Source organism: Alligator mississippiensis, chromosome 4, assembly GCF_030867095.1.
Source record: "Alligator mississippiensis isolate rAllMis1 chromosome 4, rAllMis1, whole genome shotgun sequence".
NCBI classification, from domain to species: Eukaryota; Metazoa; Chordata; order Crocodylia; family Alligatoridae; genus Alligator; species Alligator mississippiensis.
In genome coordinates, this window is record NC_081827.1 from 213,009,688 (window position 1) to 213,027,609 (window position 17,922).

A 17,922-nucleotide genomic window follows, 5' to 3' on the forward strand; every position below is an offset into this window, starting at 1 on the left:
CACAAGCATCTTCTAGGTCTCATTTACCAAAACAGTTTTGCACAAGGAAATCCTGAAAACCATCAGTAACAGGCATTATGCATGCCTACCTATACACAAATACATTTCTTACCCAATTAATTTCTCTCAAAGTTTACTTTCAGGAGTTGATCCTCTTATCATGATTTGAACAATCATTATTCGTACCAAAATGAACAAAACATCAATTCCTTTATATTTATTAACTGTATTATTTAAGACTGATTTGTTACATTGAAGAGAAAGCAATGAACACAATTAGAAGCTGATATTAACAAGGAGGCTTGAAGCTCCAATAGTCATATGCAACAATAAAACATACCGGTGGATGAAACAAAAAGCAGTTTATTGTGACATTTCTTTTCCTTTAACCCAAAGTACTATATTGAACTGTGACTGTTTTTCATGATTAGACTTTATTAAACATAACATTCAGAGTAAATCTTGAATGTATCTTTATACTGTCTACAATAACACAAGGTACTATACAAAAAAGGTCTTGCACCTTTTTTTTTTAAAATAGCATACTGTGCACCCAAGGAAACAGGAAAAGACACTTTCTGCAGACTTAATCAAGATAACACTGTTATCTCTAGCAAAAGAGAACTGACTATTTCTACATTTAGATGCCAATCAACTTAAGTAAACTTTTCAAGATACATGCACTGTTTTTGGTTACTGGTACCTTTCTGGCTCTTTGGCTGTGCTTATGTAACTAAGATTCTTTGAAACTGACAGTGCTCCAGAAAAGGACCATTAGCAGTCTGGTGGTAATGCCTGAACATACAAACCACTGTAATATTTATGATAATATGATGAAAAATAATCTTGGGATCCCTTTGCTCATCGGAAATTTGTGTGTCATGAGAAAGTGACTGCACTATAGTAAGAATTCTCACAACATCTTTCTTAGATGTTTGACAGCTTTTGATGTCAAACAGCTGGTAATCTGCATTCATCTCAGTGAGGAAGAAAGGGACGTTAAGCTTAGTATATATCTGAAAGCAAAGATGTTGGTAAAACTCTACTAGTTGGTCCTAAGCTAGGGGAAAGCTTATGGAATGTCATTACATTGTCTCTTCCATTACCATAACAAGGTTTAGTTCAAGTCTTCACTACCCAGGCACTGTAAAGCTGTTTTGAGTTACTGCATCTAGTAGACATCCCAGACAAATTTTTGCATTTGAAAGGGTGGATGTACTGACACAGAATGTGAACCAAACGTTGACCTAACATTTCCAGTATTTTTCTTAGGATATAGAGCTAGAAGGGAATCCATCTCTCAATGATATACACTAATCACTCTCACTACTGTAAACATCATTCCAGAAAAATCAAAGTATGTATAATATAGGAGGAATGAATGACTATATGCCCATGATTTGTTCCAGTTAAAGAAGCATGTATGTGACTACTTTTTGGATTTGATCCAGCAGTTTTTTCTCAGAGCAACCTCCAAATGAACAAGCAGGTATAGTATGTTTGAAGCAGACACCAAAACTAATCCCAATAAGTTAGTAGCCATATTCTCAAAGGTGTTAGTCATTTTCATCCCCATTAACTTTAGAATGAAGGTGTTCAGCATCTCTCAGGAATCAGTCCTTATTTATTCTGACTCATTTAAATACCCCTACAGTTTTGCTGCATAGATTATTCATTTCTCCTCTTACAAACAAAACTGTTCAGCCTGCTTCTACAGCAGACTGTCTTTGGCAGTAGGGTCCAAGTAGATATAACCAGAAATGGCTGAATTTTTTTAGTGAATTTTACATTGCAGGCCCAATCATGCAGTGTTTCATGCAAGCCAAACTAGTTCAGAACTTTTCCTGACTCTGGTTACATCACACTATGATGTCTGCTGCCTTTTCTGCTGTGCTCCTTGCCACTTGAATGTGTAAGGTATCCTCATATTGCGCATTTACTGAACACCAAATTGGTGCATGTTATGCCACTTTACTACTTTTTCTGATCAACTATATATTGACTTGTCTTAACATAATGTAAAGTCTATTTCAAAATCTGACCAAGAAACTTTCACTGGCATTGTACCCTCTTACATCATATTAACTGTAATAATCCAAAATAAATTCAAACTCTGCATATAGAAATGAAGAAAATTTTAGCAGGTATTTCCATAGTGACAACATTTAATAAGGCAAAACAAGAAAACAAATCCCAATTGATTTTTCTAAGATGCTGTATTTTCTAGGGGGTGGGGTGTCATCTTCCTCCTTGCCAGCATTTTGCAGAAGGCATTTTTACATAATCACTCCGGAAGATCAGCAGCCTGTCAATTCTGAAAACATAAAACTGCTGAATAAGAATTAATGTTTCTGCTCAATTGATAATGCACACAATAACTTTTAACCTGCTTGATTGTTCACCTAGGAAAAAGCTTTAGGATTTACATTTATGGGCATCCATTTTTTTTTTTTTTTACAACAAATATTGTATGGAACAGACTTAGCTTGGTGGACTGTGTGAGAAGGTGGTTATCCGTATGCAAAAATTTCCAGTGGTACAAGAGAAAAAATATAACTGAGCATTGCATTTTAATATGCCTGTTTACAAAGATGATGTAAATAAAAAGAATCAAAATCAACTCAATATACACAGAACTTTCTGAGCTGTTATATATTTTCATCAGAATCATCAGAACTTTCTTCACTCTCATCTTCACTGCTACTGGAACTGCTAGTAGTATCCTCTTCGCTGTCATCACTACTCCCTTCATCAGTTTCTTCACTTTCTGTATCAGTAGAATTCTGGGCACCTTCTACCATAGAAATGTGCAAAATACATGTTTAAGTAATCTTTGAAGCTTTAGCTATCATAACACATGCCTGCAAAGGAGACATTATTCTAAATACATGATATTGGGTACTATCTTCCAAATAAATGCCAAAATACATATTTTGAAAATAATTTTATTTTAAAATTTAGCCTCATTGCATTTTACTTTGTACTAAAAATGATTAATGGCCTTACTGATATTTTATTCATTCTCTCTAATTTTCAATGAAGTAGCTAAACTATATACTTTCTAGTACAGGAAGAACTTTACATGGTAGATTTGTCATGTTTTCCTTAATAAATTAGTAAACAATTTGGGTGTTACCCAATATACTAAAAATGCATCTTTTCTGAAAGGTGTGAGTTTTTGGAAACTTACTGATTTTCCTATAAGGAAAGGAATATCCATTTTTGTCAAGTATATCATTTTTTGACTGTACAGTTAAAACATATTTTATAGTGTAAAATATGGGCGTTTCTAGACAATGCAAAGGTCAATGATACTTTTCATGGAAATAAAATTAGTCTTATCTGTGTTTATAGGATTGGTCTTTATATAGTTTGGAAGGGAGGTAGCATATAGAAAATTTTGTTGTAATTCAGCTACTCTACAGGGAAAACAAGTCTCCAACTTATTATGTGGGTGAGAAAGAAAAGAATTAAGCAGAGTTTTGGAACCTGAATGTTCCAATTTTAGGGCCAATTTAAAACAAAGGGCGCTGGCACACATTACATTTAAGATGTGATTAAGATGTTAATCGCACCATGTAACAGGGAACTCTAGCCCTGTTACTAAGAGGCAGGGCTGCCCCTTTAAGACCCAAGTCTACAGGAAGAACAAGCACCAGGAGGGTAGGGGTTAATGGCCCAACCACCCAAGCTGCTCAGCTGACAGGAAGGGGATAGGCCTCTGGGCACATATAAACCCCAGGGCTGAGACTGACAGGAGGAGGTCTCTGACAAGCGGCCAGGGGAAGAGAGCTCCTGCATGGCAAAAGTACCCAGGAATGCTGTGGTTAATGAGGCTCTAGGAGTCTACAAGGTACCCAGAGAGCTGGGGGGGGTGCCCAATGCGTGAGGAGTAGTTTGGGGTTTTTAAGAAGCCACAGTGTGGCCCGTATGACTTGTATTATGTTATAGCCCAGGGGCTCATACTTATGTTATTGTTTTATCTAGTGGACTGGGCTGAGGCTATTTGGGGAGGAGGAGGCCTCATTGGGGCACACTGCTGTGCCAGGGGGGGGTGCAGCGATGGGCGGTGATCAGATGCCAACGCTAGGGGGGCACAGGTCAACACTTATATACCATCTGTGCGACATGGGCCACCATGGAGGGGAGGTTTGGAGCGGTGGATAATGACCCCTAGCATTGGTGTAGTAAATGGGCAACCTCCCACCTGAGTAACACCATAATTATTGTTCAAACAACGCATGGCAGGAGAGGTAGGTGGGTGGGTAGCCCAGAGACAGAGGGTCAGGCCTAGGTTAGACAGGCCCAGGGATGGACCCCTGGCACACACCATAAACAGTAACCTGGCCATGAGTTAAAGCCAATTTATGGTGTGGCAATATGCGAAATGAGCCACAAAGATATTTCACATATAATGGGTAATATCTTTGTGGCTTGTTTGTATCATGCCTTCCACTGAATGTGTGGCAAGTTGCTGCTGACTCATGACAGGTTCCAACATTCAGCTGTGCAGAGATACAACATGGGGTAGCCCCAGAGCCTGGGACACACCCATCCCCTATCCAATCAGTGAGACTGGGCTGGAGGCAGCATCATCATGAGCCCAGCATCTGGGGGTGTCAGGGGCATCTGATTTGGGGCTCACTGTGCCCCAGACCTTTAAAAAGTGGGTAGGTAGTTGGAAGCCAGTTTGAGTCCCTGGTAAGGCCCCAGGTCCAGCTGACATCAGCTGATTCCTGGCCCATCTGGACTTACAGGCACTCTTCTTTCAACTTGCTGGTGTAAGGGGAACTCAGGATCATAATTCTGGGTTCTCCCTGCACTAGCAAGTAATAATGGTGTGACTGAGATCTAATCCCTGATTCCATCATTCACACTTCCTAACATGCCACATGTGCACGGCAGGAGTGTTGGAATTGGGGATTAGATCCTAATCGTGCCATTACTACTACTATAACTTAGTCTACTTGCCAAGGTCCATTGTGCTATTAAATAAATGCATGCCAGGGGCCAAAGAAAAATATAATAGCATGTATTAAGTTCTTAAGCTCAGCAGCCTTATTTTGAAATACACTATATTTTAATATGAATTGCTGACTGATGAGGCAGTCAACTACTTGAGGTGGTAAATTACAAGGATAAAATTGTCAGGTTGGCTCTGATCCTGAAATATTATCAGGTTGGCTCAGGACTGAAATATAAGCGCTTTGCATTTAATATTGGCATAAATTAGGTCTAAAACTGGTGTGGCTGGCCTGCAGAGGATCACTCCAATACAGGAGGACCCTCCAGAAAAATAGTCTGTGTAACAGCTACAATATTTTTCCTCTCCCCTGAAGCCAATACAATAGTAATAAAAGGGGAACATGGATGCTTATCTATGGTTTCCCTATACCTAGGGACCTACCAAAATTGCAGTTCCATGGAAATTGCAAAATCTGGTATTGCCCATGAAAGCGGGCAATGTCTGTGAAATCCATGGGGAAAAAAAAAAAAGATTACTGAAAATAAAATGCTGGTTTCCCAGAAGCTTTAAGCTAAATTTGATGGGGGATGGGAAAGCAGGAGATGGAGAGAGTCTGGAACCTACAAACTGTGAGACATACAACAGTACATCTCAGGTAAGTACTAAGGGGCCCTTTGGGCATCAGAATGGTGGGGCACCAAAGGGCTCGTTGGTGGCACTAAAGGGCTAACAGAAACCTGGTGGGACCCGACCCATGACTGAATGGTACACATTGAGGGCTACAGGTTGTACAGAAGGGAAAGAGTAGGGAGGAAAGGGGGCGGTGTTACTCTTTATGTAAAGAAGCATTATACATCTATCCTAATCAAAATGGGATCAGAGGAGGAGAAAGTTGAGGCATTATGCGTTAGGATACATGGAGGTCGGTTGGTGGGGGGGGAAGGGGGGTCTGCTACAGACCACCACACCAAGAGGAAAACCTAGACTTAGGATTCTTGAGGCAGCTCTCAGAGGCTGTACAGGGATGTGGTTGTCATAGGGGACCTAAACTACCCTGACATCTGCTGGGAGGAGCAGTCAGTCAAATCCAGCTGTTTACGTAGGTTCTTAACCTGCATGCAGGACCTTCACCTAATGCAGGTGGTATACGGCCCCACTAGGGGCAATGCCTTACTGAACTTAGTGTTGGCTATGGGGGATGACTTGCTAGGGGAGTTACAGCTTCATGCTCACCTTGGGGACAGTGACCACCAATCAACTGAATTCACCATACAGCGTATGGTGTGTAAGATAACTATTAGGGTGGAAGTGCTTGACTTTAGGAAGGCTAACTTCACTGTGCTTAGGAGTCTAGTCAATGATGCACTGCAGGATCGGAGTATTGGTGAGATGGGAGTCCAGGAAGGGTGGTTGTTCCTAAAGGAAGTGATCCTTCAGGCACAGAGGGAGACTATCCCAGTACGAGCGGAAAGGAACCTAAAAACTTCCTTGGCTAAACAGGGAAATCCAGGGGAGCTTAAGGGCAAAAAAGAAAGCATATAGGTGGTAGAAGCAGGGGGAAGCTACCAAGGAGCATATCTACTTGGCCCGCACCTGCAGGGAGGCAGCTAGAAAGGCCAAAGCAACTACAGAGCTGAGGCTGGCAACACAAAGACAACAAAGTCTTTTTTTAGGTATGTAGGGAGTAAAAAGAAGGCACAGGGCAGCATAGGACCCCTAATGAACAAGGAGCAATTAGTGACAGACAGGGGGGACAAGGCTGAGTTATTGAATAAGTTTTTTGCCTCAGTGTTCTTGAACAGGGGGTCAAGTTAAGTCTCCTAATGGGTTCTTAGATGGGCAGAGGGACGCCAGCCCACCAGACTTTGTGCAAAGTCACTTGGATGGACTGGATGCGTTCAAGTCAGCAGGCCTGGATGAGCTGCATCTGAGAGTACTGAAGGAATTGGCTGGTGTCATAGCAGAATCACTGGCATGGCTGTCTGACTGCTCATGGAGCTTGGGTCAGGTCCTGGAGGGCTGAAAAAGGACCAATGTGGTCCCTATTTTCAAGAAGGGGAGGAAGGGGGATCTGAGTAATTATAGGCCAGTCAGTCACACCTCCATCCTTGGAAAGGTCTTTGAAAAGATTATGAAGGATCATATTTGTGGGAGTCCAGCAGGAAAAATAATGTAGCAGGGCAACCAACATGGATTCGTAGCAGGTAGATCATGCCTGAGAAATCTGGCTTTGTTTTATGACAGGGTCCCAAAAAGCTTAGATGCAGGTGTAGAGGTAGATGTCATTTTCTTGGATTTTAGCAAGGCCTCCAATATGGTATTTCATCCCATTCTCATAAATAAATTAAGAGGCTGTGACATAGATATTTATACAGTCCAGTGGCTGGCAAATTGGCTGAATGGTTACACCTAGAGAGTGGTAGTAAATGGGTCTGTAGTGACCTGGAAGGATGTGGGTAGTGGGGTCCCACAGGGTTCGGTCCTTGGACCTATACTCTTCAATATCTTCATTAGTGACTTGGATGTAGGTGTGAAGTGTACTCTGTCCAAGTTGGGGATGATACTAAATTGTGGGGTGAAATGCACACTCTGGAGGGTAGGGAACAATTACAGGCAGACCTGGACAGGTTAGAGGAGTGGGCAGTACACAATAGGATGCAGTACAACAAGGACCAGAGCAGAGTGCTGCACCTAGGGTGCAAAAATATCCTGCACACCTACTGGCTGGGAAGTGACCCTCTCAGCAGCACAGAAGCGGAAAGGTATCTCAGAGTCATAGTGGACTCCAAGATGAACATGAGTTGTCAGTGTGACGAAAATGTCAGCAAAACTAACCGCACTTTATCATGCATCAGCAGATGCATGACAAATAGAACCAAAGAGGTGATACTTCCCCTCTATGCAGCATTGGTCAGACTGCAGTTGGAGTACTGCGTCCAGTTTTGGGTGCCATACTTCAAGTAGGATGTTGACAGACTCGAGAGGGTACAGAGGAAGGCCGCTCGTATGGTTAGGGGCTTACAGGACAAACCCTATGAGGAGAGACTGGGGGACCTGGACATCTTCAGTCTATGCAAGAGAAGGCTAAGAGGTGATCTTGTGGCCACCTACAAATTCATTAGGGGAATATAGCAAGGGATCAGAGATGCTCTGTTCACCAGGGCACCTCTTGGGGTAACAAGGAACAATGGTTACAAACTGAGACAGCAGATTTAGGCTAGATATCAGGAAAAATTTCTTCATGGTAAGGGTGGCCAAAATTTGGAATGGGCTCCCAAGGGAGATGTTGCTCTCCCCTACCTTGGGGGTCTTTAAGAGAAGGCTGGGTAGGCATCTGGCTGTGCTCATCTGACCCCAGCACTCTTTTCTGCCTGGGAAGTGGATTGGACTCTATGATCTGTTGAGGTCCCTTCTGACCCTAGCATCTATGAATCTGTACGGGCCCAGCAGTTCTCACAGTGCTGCAGCTCAGTTGTGCAGCCCACTTGGGGGAAAAGATGAGAGGGGCTGCCCATCCACTGCTGTCATGCAGCCCCCAGTGGTAGGGCTGCATGACAGACAGCCCTTGAATCCAATTAGTGGTGAGGGACAGGGCCATATGACAGGCAGCCCTTGCAGCCAGTCAATGGCAAGTGGCAGGGCCAACAGGGCCCCTCGGCTACAGGCATGGGGGTGGGGCCCAACTGGATCAATTCAGCCCTGTGATCTCCCTGTGAAATCAGCTGGCCACCTCCTCAAATTAGGTAGACCCCTACCTATGCCACATCTTATTAAATTATTGCACTGGCCCCTGGGAACACTAGCAGCTGATGTGAGTTAGTTTAAGTGACCTGAAGGCAGGTCTAATGTTGGGGGACAGGTATAATTCCTAACTAGGCGAGAATTGGGAGAGTAAAAACATGTGTTAAAGATGCTTCTGAAATTCCTTTCCTCCAAATTATATGCTGTATTTTCCTAGCCTGTGACAAATGATCTTGTCCATTTTGGTTAACATCACTGGCCAAATAACCATTTTATGGGCACGTATGATTCATACTTGTTGACAACATGACTTTCTGTTTAAGCCAACTCAACTGCCTATAGCAAGAACAGCTAAACTTATGGTAAAAGACAGTATTAGTGCTTGAAAATTGAACATCAACAATTAGGAAATGTTTGCTTATATGTGATTTTGTTGTGTAGTGCATCATACTCAAACCATATTAAATATAAAAACAGTAAACACTTGTTTTTGCATTTTAAAACAAATATTTAAAAAAAAATAAGTAGGGTCCAAGTAGGCATAACACTCCCAAATATTGTTTATCTGTGAAAAGCATGAATGCTTTTACAAAAACTGAGTGGTTACAACCCTCAAACTTACCCATCAGCAATTTTTCTTCAAGCAGTGGAAGAAACTGCTTGGCCTCAGTATTTTCTGGTTCATAGATCAGTACTGCAATTTGACAACAGGATGTATTACTAATGTCTATATAGTGACATAACAAACAGACAATTCATTGTAAGACTGCCATTTATAGCTTATGGAAGTGTAACTATAGGTATAAAAAACTGCGTATCCGGGATATCTATTCTTACCTAAATAATCTAAAGGCATATTGTTAATGGCTACACTATTGCATGGTGGCATAATTTTGATTTCAAAGACTTAAAGAGAAAAAAAAGATTTTTTTTTCCCATTAGTTGTATTAACATTTCCAGATAAAAATACTACAGTAAGCTAGAATTAAGGTTTACAGACCATACTGATAATTTAAGAGTATACAAAGCTACAAAAAGTAATAATTAAATTGAAACCAAACAAAACCAGTTCAAGAAATTCAGACAAAGTTAAATTAAGAAAAAAACACAAACTTATAAAAACATAAAAATGTATACACAATCTAAATATCTAGAACTAATAATGACAGTATAGACTAATTTCTACATATGCAATAGTATATTATCGTGCTAAAATACCTAAGCACTTTACTGAATGCAAACTTAAATAATGTAAATAGAAAACAGGTAAACCGGAAACTGAGCAATTTTTTCACTACAAAAGAAAACAAAAAAGAAGGACCGATGGTATTTGATACAACTGGCTAGAGTACTCTACACCAGTGAGAGGTTAACCTTTCTGGAAGGTATGCCCAATTTAGCCCTGTACCATCTCCAAGGCTACACATAAACCAGTTTAAGTAATCAGAAACTGGCTTAAATCTGTAACAAAACTTCAGTTCACAAAAAACAGTTTCAAAATGGCTGAAACTGGTTTAAGATAAACCTAGTTGAATGTAGTATCAGACTTAACTGTCTGATTTGGGTCAAACCAGTTTATGCAATGTCTGTCCCAGACCCCTTCCTGTTTCAAGTTAAATCAGAGTCCCTCAGCATCCCAGCATGCTTTACAGCCCTGGGCTGGGCTGTGCTGTCTACTCCAGCAGAGGAGGGTTCGGAGGTAAGGGAGGCGGGGGAAGGCAGGGCCTGCCCCTCCTCCGGCAAACCCTAGCTGGGGTCTGGGGCCATGGAGGGGGGTTAAACTTCCCTTCCCGAGGGGGGTTAAACTCCATACTCCTGAGTATGGAGCTGTGCTGCTCTGCTAAAAACTTATTGCTGGCTGTGACTGTGGACTACAAATCCCAGAGGCACCTGGAAGCAGGAAGAGAAAGTAATGAGCAACCCAGCAGAGTCCTGCTGCTGTAATTCTAGACTGCAAATCCGAGAGACTTCAGGGACAGCAGGAAGAGGAAGTGAACATGCAGCCCATGCTGGCTATGTGCCAGAGAGCCGTGCTCTAAAGTCCCCTGGCTTTTGGCCTGAGCCACTGCAGGTATCGGGCTGTATTTCCTGAATCAAAAGCGAATGTCTGCCCAGTTGTTTCTCAGTTTAATCTCTGCATATTAGACTAACTTGCAAAGACTGAATCAATTTAGCCTTGGGCTTTTTGACTGTATGTACTTAGCCCAAGTGCCACTTGAATCATGTTTTCTGACCCCAGCCTGATCTGCTGCTCTGCTTTCTGCTTCCTGTCCTGTGCTCTCTGCCCGATTTGCTGCTTTACTTTCTGCTCCCTGCCCTACCTGCTGCTATGGTGCCTGTCCCCTTCCCAGTCTGCCACATGCTACACATAGAGGCTGTCTGTGTCACATGTGGCACCTGTGCTGCAGGTTGGCCACCTCTGCTCTACACAAGTGCTGAAAACAACAGGAGTGCTCAAGCTGTCCCTGAATTAAATTAACCTGGTTACCTTTACAGGTGGGGGATATGGAAGCATCCAAATCAGACAAATTACACCAATACTACAAAAGAAAGTATGGGTGTGTGCTAAATCTAATAAAGAATGTAATTTGAAAACAAATATTACAATGTCAGCATTTTAGTTAATTGGGTTTTTTTTTCCTTTTTCTCTTCTTCTGGTGCTACTGAAAGCATCAGCAGCAATACTTTGTTCCATCTGGTATCTAAGAACTAGCAAAAAGTACAATGCAGTACCTTAAATGAAAGGAAACAAACTGATGTAAGAATCCAGGCCAGGGGCTGTAGGAGAGCTGCTGAAGTAGAAGACAGCACACCATAGCAGGGATGCATAATTAATAGGGTAAAGTACCATCTATTTAGATTTCTAAAATTCTAACCATGGGACAATAATTTTGTAAAACTATTGCCGTAAGCCAGAGTTAACTAAGGAGAGAGCAACCGATACTACTGTCCCACAAGCTATAGTTTTATATAGTTGTGGTAGATGGTATACATTTCTAGATATTAAGAAGATTATTCTAATCTGTCCACATTTTTCTTGATGTGTGGGGCCCAAAACTGAACAATATTCCAGGTGAGGTGTTATCTGTGCTGAATATAGTAGAAGAGTCATGTATCTTGATTTGCAAGCTACACTCCTGTTAATATAACTCAGTATGCTGTTGACTTTTTCCCAATAAAAACCTACTGTTGTGCTCTGTGGTAGAATTAATTCATATTTGGGGGGTGGACCTCATATGAAAAGTGCTACCATAACTTTGTGTTTTAGGAAACTTTCAGCCACTGGTGATGCATAGGGGGTGAACACAGGTGCACATGCACCCCCTGAGTATGGCGGTGCATCGCCTATGAAAAGGTACCACTGATACTGTCGGCGGTGCCTGCGGGTGGTCGCTGCAGGACCCCCCCTCCCACTGCTGACAGCAATTAAGAAAACGGAGAGGAGGAGAAATAATATGAAACAGAAAAAAAGTTGTACTTACTCATATGACAAAGTTTTTTTGCTAGACTATAGTTTCCACCCATTATTGCTTTTAGGAACTGAAAGAAAAATATGGTTTAGCATGAAGATGAATTAGGAGAAATATGGATGGAAATCAGAATTAGTTTCAAATTTGTTGATTTGCATAGACAAAATACACTTTGGTGAAATCTTTGAACAATTTTCCCTAAGAGCTATGAACTATATTCCTTCTCTACTGAATTAAGCAGCTCCAAGTGTGGATCGAAGACCACATCTCTTAGTCCCGTGATAAACTGCACAAGCTCTATTCAAGCTATTACACCTTGGTGCTGAGGATTCTATTTCTGTGTAACTGGGCGTGTCTACATGAGATGCGTTAATGTCTAAGCTAATGCACATTATGGGTGCACGTCTACATGTGCACACCCTTAATGTGCATTAACTAGGGCAAATCATGCCTAAATGCAGGTATCAAATTTAGGCATGATTAGTTAATGCACATTAACGCATATATAGATGTGACCCGGCATTAACTTTAGTGCTGGGTCTGTCCTGCCACCATGGGGTCAGCCTAAGCCTAGCCCCAGGAAACATGCAGGGGCTGGGTTACTGGTCACCTGCCCCAGGGCCCTGCCCCCTAGATCCCCGCTACGGCCCCCCACTCTGGGCTGGAACACTCAAAATGTTAAATCATTTCCCCCTTGCATATAGTATCCCACTTGTAAGCAGGTTTTATATTGTTGGCGAGTGGGCTCTCTTTGTTCAGGGGGGAATGTGGGTGGGTGTTGTGGGGGTAATAAAACAACCCCCCCCCAAAAAAACCCCAACAACTTCTTTTCACCCATGTGCATGTCCTGAGAGCGGTGCTGGGGATGGGTAGGGGTTATGTGGGTGGTGGGGCAGGTGGGCTGGAGTGGGGAGAACAGGAGGAGAGGGTTGGGCAGGGCCTCCCACAGGCGGTTGCATGGCTGTCCTGTGGCCTGGGCAGGCAGGGGAAGGTGCTGCTGGGATAGCAGGCCTAGCAACATGGCCAGCAGGAGTGTGGGGCACTGGTCATCGCTGGCAGGGGCCGGGCTGGAGCAGTGGGGTGTTAGGCATCACTGGCAGGGGCAGGGGCATCCCTGGTATGGGGAGGCAAGGAGGGAGCTGCTGTGTGCTGCCCTTGCACTGGGCGCACAGCTCCTGGGCAGGGAAGAGGCTGGCTAGGAATCAGGGTTTCCCTGGCAGCCATGTGGCTGGAGCTCCCCTCAGTGGCCACAGGGGCACATGGCAGGGCTGCAGGGACTTGGGACTAACTTTAGTGTCACGTCCCTGCATGTGTAGACCCCTGCCAAAAATTGCTTAATGCGCATTAAATTTAATTGAGCTTAAATGCACGTGTAGATGTACCCATTAGGCAACTCTGAGCACACAGCACATTACTCTGGTAAAACTTACGTGTATGCTCAACTTTGTAGGTGGTTTAACTGCTTCAATGGAACTACTTTTCTGAGTAATATCAGGCTTTACAACAGTGCAACACATCTATCCTATTAGCTGTCCCAGCATAACTGAATACAATTAATAGCCTTGAAAAGATGTTTGTGTGTGTAAAACCAAAAAATCCAAAAAAACAAGGTCCTCCTGAAAGCATGGCATATTGAGGACATAGGGCCTTAATCAATTCCTGATAACACATGTTGGATTAGTGCTTACTTCAGACATCAATTCAGATGAAATCTAAAACTTCTAAATTTAATATTTGATGCTAGAAAAATAAGGAAAACAAACATTCTTGAAGTGTAAATACACAAAGATCTCGATGACTTAAAGAGGCCATATTAAACTAAAAACTGGAAATCTACAAGAGACACATTTCATTGAAATTGGAAGGTACATTATCAGTAGAGAGACAAAGGTTAAGAGCAATACCAGAAACTTCTTATTTTAGTAAAGGCACCATATTAAAAACTAATTAACAACATAAGTGAGCATGACTCATACTGTGATCATCATTAAAAATCAACATTAGCCAAAATGCATCATACTATACAAGATATCTTTATTTTCTCCCTCTTTTTGTCTGGTAACTGTTGGCTGTCATTTTAACAGTGAATACTAAAACTTTCCTCTTATTTGAAGTCAAGTAGACAGTTTGAGAGCTGTTAAACTTGGCAGATCTCTAAATTCTCAGAGCTGTGTTCATAATTGGCAGAGCCAGACCTTTATGTTTCTTTGTCAGCAAATGCAGTTAGCCTGCCATAATAAAAGTTCTTTTAAAGGTTTCCTTTCATCTTTCAGTGCCATCTTTTTGTCTTTTCCATGTAAAGATATAAATTACATTGTAGGTTCTAAGGATTTGTGGCCCATGAATCTTTTATTTCTCTTATAATGGAAAAGGCAATAAAATCCCACTCTACTTTCTTTTCTTGAGTTTTGCCCATGTTTTTCTCACAGCATATGATTTAGATTTAAGTCTTTTTACACCTCTTATCTTTTTATATTTAAGAACAACTAATATACCTTTTATCCATGCATAGAGGGAGGGACTTAGCAGTATCAGTCTGAAGTTGGGCAAAAGGCAGGGCAATGTGGCACCTTACAGCTTATAATTGTACTTGTTCAGAAAGGCGTGAGCTTTTGTAGGCTATATTTTATTTTGTCAAATCTCTAGCAGTAGCATCTGATGAAGTAAGCTGCAGCCTACGAAAGCTCATGGCTGTCTGAACAAATTGGTCTATAAGGTGCCACACTGACCTGCCTCCTGCCTAATACAGCTTTGTCAACTTCTTCATAGACAGTTTCACTTTGGGGGGTGGGAGGCACAGCTGAATGCGCAATTTTGCAGAAAAATTTATTCCACAATACAAACCTTATAAATAAAACAAAAGTGTACAAGCACATGAACATTACAGTTACTGAATGAAATCATGAGAACATAAGCACATGCTTAAGATTTACTGAATAGTAGTTAAGTGCTGAATTACTCTTAAAAATAAAGACTGGATATTGAGTAAACAGCCTACTCATTCAAACACCATGACAACTACTACTTACCAAACATTTTCATATTCATATTTCAAACGTGGAAAAACGTCTTTACTGTTAGAACAGTGAGGCAGTAGATTAGACTACCTAGGGAAGTTGTAGACTCTCCATCACTGGAGGTGTTGAAAAAGAGGTTGGATAGCCACTGGGTGAGGATGATCTAGGCATATGCCCAGGTTCTATTAGGGGTATTTGCCATGCTTCTGGGCTTTGCTGATTGCTCCCCACTTTTCCCCTTATCTGCTACATGTGTCAGGCCTTCCTCAAAAACCTTTGGTGTTGGCGGCAGCTAAGGCTGACTGCAGTGTGCCAATGATCCTGCTGGGAGAGGTTCCTGGTTATGGGGTCTTGTCCCTCTGCTTAAGGTCAGACCAATCACCATATTTGCGGTCAGGAAGGAATTTTTATCCTATGATAAGATTGGGCATCTTTACACGTGTTTCTGGATGTGGCACTGGGCGCTTTAATTAGTGAGCCACACTAACTAAAAGCACCCACATGTCATGTATATCAGCATTGCCGCATGCTCCAGCACTGAAAAAATGGCAGCAAGATGCTTTGAAATAAAGCTCACCGAATGTGTTTTATTTCAAAGCGCGCCACTGCCATTTTGTCAACACAGAGATGTGCGGTAATGCTGATACATGTGACACATGAGGCTGCTAGAGCGTGTCAATTTCCGTGCGTTAGCAGACTCGGTGCACGCATGTAGAAGCCCATTGGCATGGACTGTGGGCGGATTTGTAGTAAGGGGTGTAGCCCCCTACCCCAGATCTCTTGAGCATATATTGACAACCTTTCATAGAAGATTGGTTCTTCTGCTTTACCTGTGGCAGGTTAGAGTGTTAGGTCTGTGTAGTGTCAGGATTGGCAGTAGTTTTATGTAGAGTTTACACTATGGATTGTATGGGATGGTTTGGATAGGGATGATTCTGCCTTGGGCAGTGGGTTGGATTAGCTGACCTCTGGAGGTCTGTTTCAGCCCTACTTCTCTATGACTCAAGTTTTGGAAATAAACTTATAGGAAGGGAAAAAATGAAATGCCTCCAAATACACTCTGTATTCTATAAATGAATATAACATGTTTATACAAAGCTGCTAGACTTATTAAGAGCTAATACCGATAGGTATCTTTTATAAATGTCATTTTAAAATGTTTTTGAAAGAGTAAACAGGAATGGTATATGCATGAAAGAGTAGTTTTCACCACAGTAAATTACTAATAATCAGTTACTTTAATGAACAGTCTTAAGTATTCTATTGCTGTATCTTGCTGCAAAATTGTGCTCTAGGATTCACTTTAAGTTTTGTTTAGGGCTAGAGAAAATAATTAAACTATGTAAATGGAATGTAAACGATCACTGTCAGAATACACAGAGCTAGAAACAATGGCTCTGGGAGGTGTGAATGGCCCCAGTGATCACACTTGGGGGTGACAAGACTTTGTGATTGTGTGGCTCTGAAACTGGCATTTTTCAAACTAGCACAGAAGTCTGCGTTTTGCTGCAATATTGATTATTTTGCTGTACCCAGGTACCTAGCATTTTGTGTTTTGTCATCCTGCCCTTCTGAGACTTGCCTACAAATGCGTCTCAGGCTGCATCTTTTTCAACAACAGAAAATTAATTGGATAATAATGCATGCTTCCTTCACTATATTAAGGTGCCACCCTGCCCTGCTTCCTGCTTAACTTAGATTAACACAGCTAACTAGCCCTTTTCTATTTTACAGAAGAGTGGAACCTGCAGCTAGAAACCACTTTGCAACCAAAGAGCAGAGATTACCAGAAGTTCAAGCTGAGTAGCTAGACTGCCTAGAGAACAGAACAGCAGCCAGGGGCCTAAGGGACTGAGAACATGAACTACTGAAGCCAAATGCATGTTCCCCTCTTTGGATACCTGGGGCAGGAAAAAAATATGCTGAGCTGGACACCCATATAATATCATAACTGCTGGAGCCCACAGACCTTGGCCAGCTGGAGAATACAGTACAGTAAATATATCGATTTATCATAAAAAATAAGTACTGAAAAAAAAATTGATGAATTGCACACCAGTGAGTATTTTCAGCTATGAGCCAAAATCACAAGTATGTTTGAGTCTGCAAATTAAAGGTATTAAGATCCAATGAATCAACACAACTGCAATGCAAGTCATTGGAACTGCAGACTTGGGAAGTTCTTGACAAAAAACTGAGTTGTGCATTCTAGAATTAGTCCCAATGGAGTACATGGATCACTGACATCACGTTATTTACATTAAGACAAAAATCTGAAATTTACCTCTCCCAGCAACTCTATTGGTGCACTTCCTTTCCCATTTTCATTTTCGCTATGTTCACTGCTGCTTTCATCATCATCAGTAGTTTGTGACAGTTCATCAAAATTGTGATTATCAACACTATTTGGCTGAAGTTCAATACTATTTGCTGTCTTTTCTACACTTCGGGAATTTTTCTCCTTTTCATCTAAAATACAAAATATTCTAGTGTTACAACAGCAACAACAAAAAAGAGTATTTTGTATGCTCAAAGTAACGCATAAATACTAATTAGGTCACTGCTCAGATGTTTGCATATAGTTCAATACATTTTCTATTTTTCTGCTCACAACAAAAAGTCCATGTACATATTACTGAGCCTGTTTGCACCCTCATGTACATTTGTGCAATTTCTATTGGAATTGTACGTGCCCCTCTTAGGGAAGAGTTAAGCCTTTTGGATGTAA

At 41.7% G+C, this 17,922-nt stretch overlaps 1 protein-coding gene across 5 annotated transcripts in view; it reads right to left on the reverse strand.

Annotated features, from left to right (window-relative positions):
• Positions 1 to 202: 202 nt before the first annotated feature.
• The window catches only part of ERICH2 (glutamate rich 2), a 60,462-nt gene continuing 42,742 nt past the window's right edge, over positions 203 to 17,922 (reverse strand). For all 5 annotated transcript variants that reach the window (XM_059727295.1, XM_019480461.1, XM_019480459.2 and 2 more), the window contains 4 exons: positions 17,479 to 17,663; positions 12,190 to 12,247; positions 9,330 to 9,401; positions 203 to 2,794 (listed from right to left, as the gene is read on the reverse strand). In XM_059727295.1, the coding sequence (XP_059583278.1) occupies positions 2,649 to 2,794; positions 9,330 to 9,401; positions 12,190 to 12,247; positions 17,479 to 17,663 (461 nt within the window). In that variant the 3' untranslated portion in view covers positions 203 to 2,648. The remainder of the gene's footprint in view (positions 2,795 to 9,329; positions 9,402 to 12,189; positions 12,248 to 17,478; positions 17,664 to 17,922) is intronic.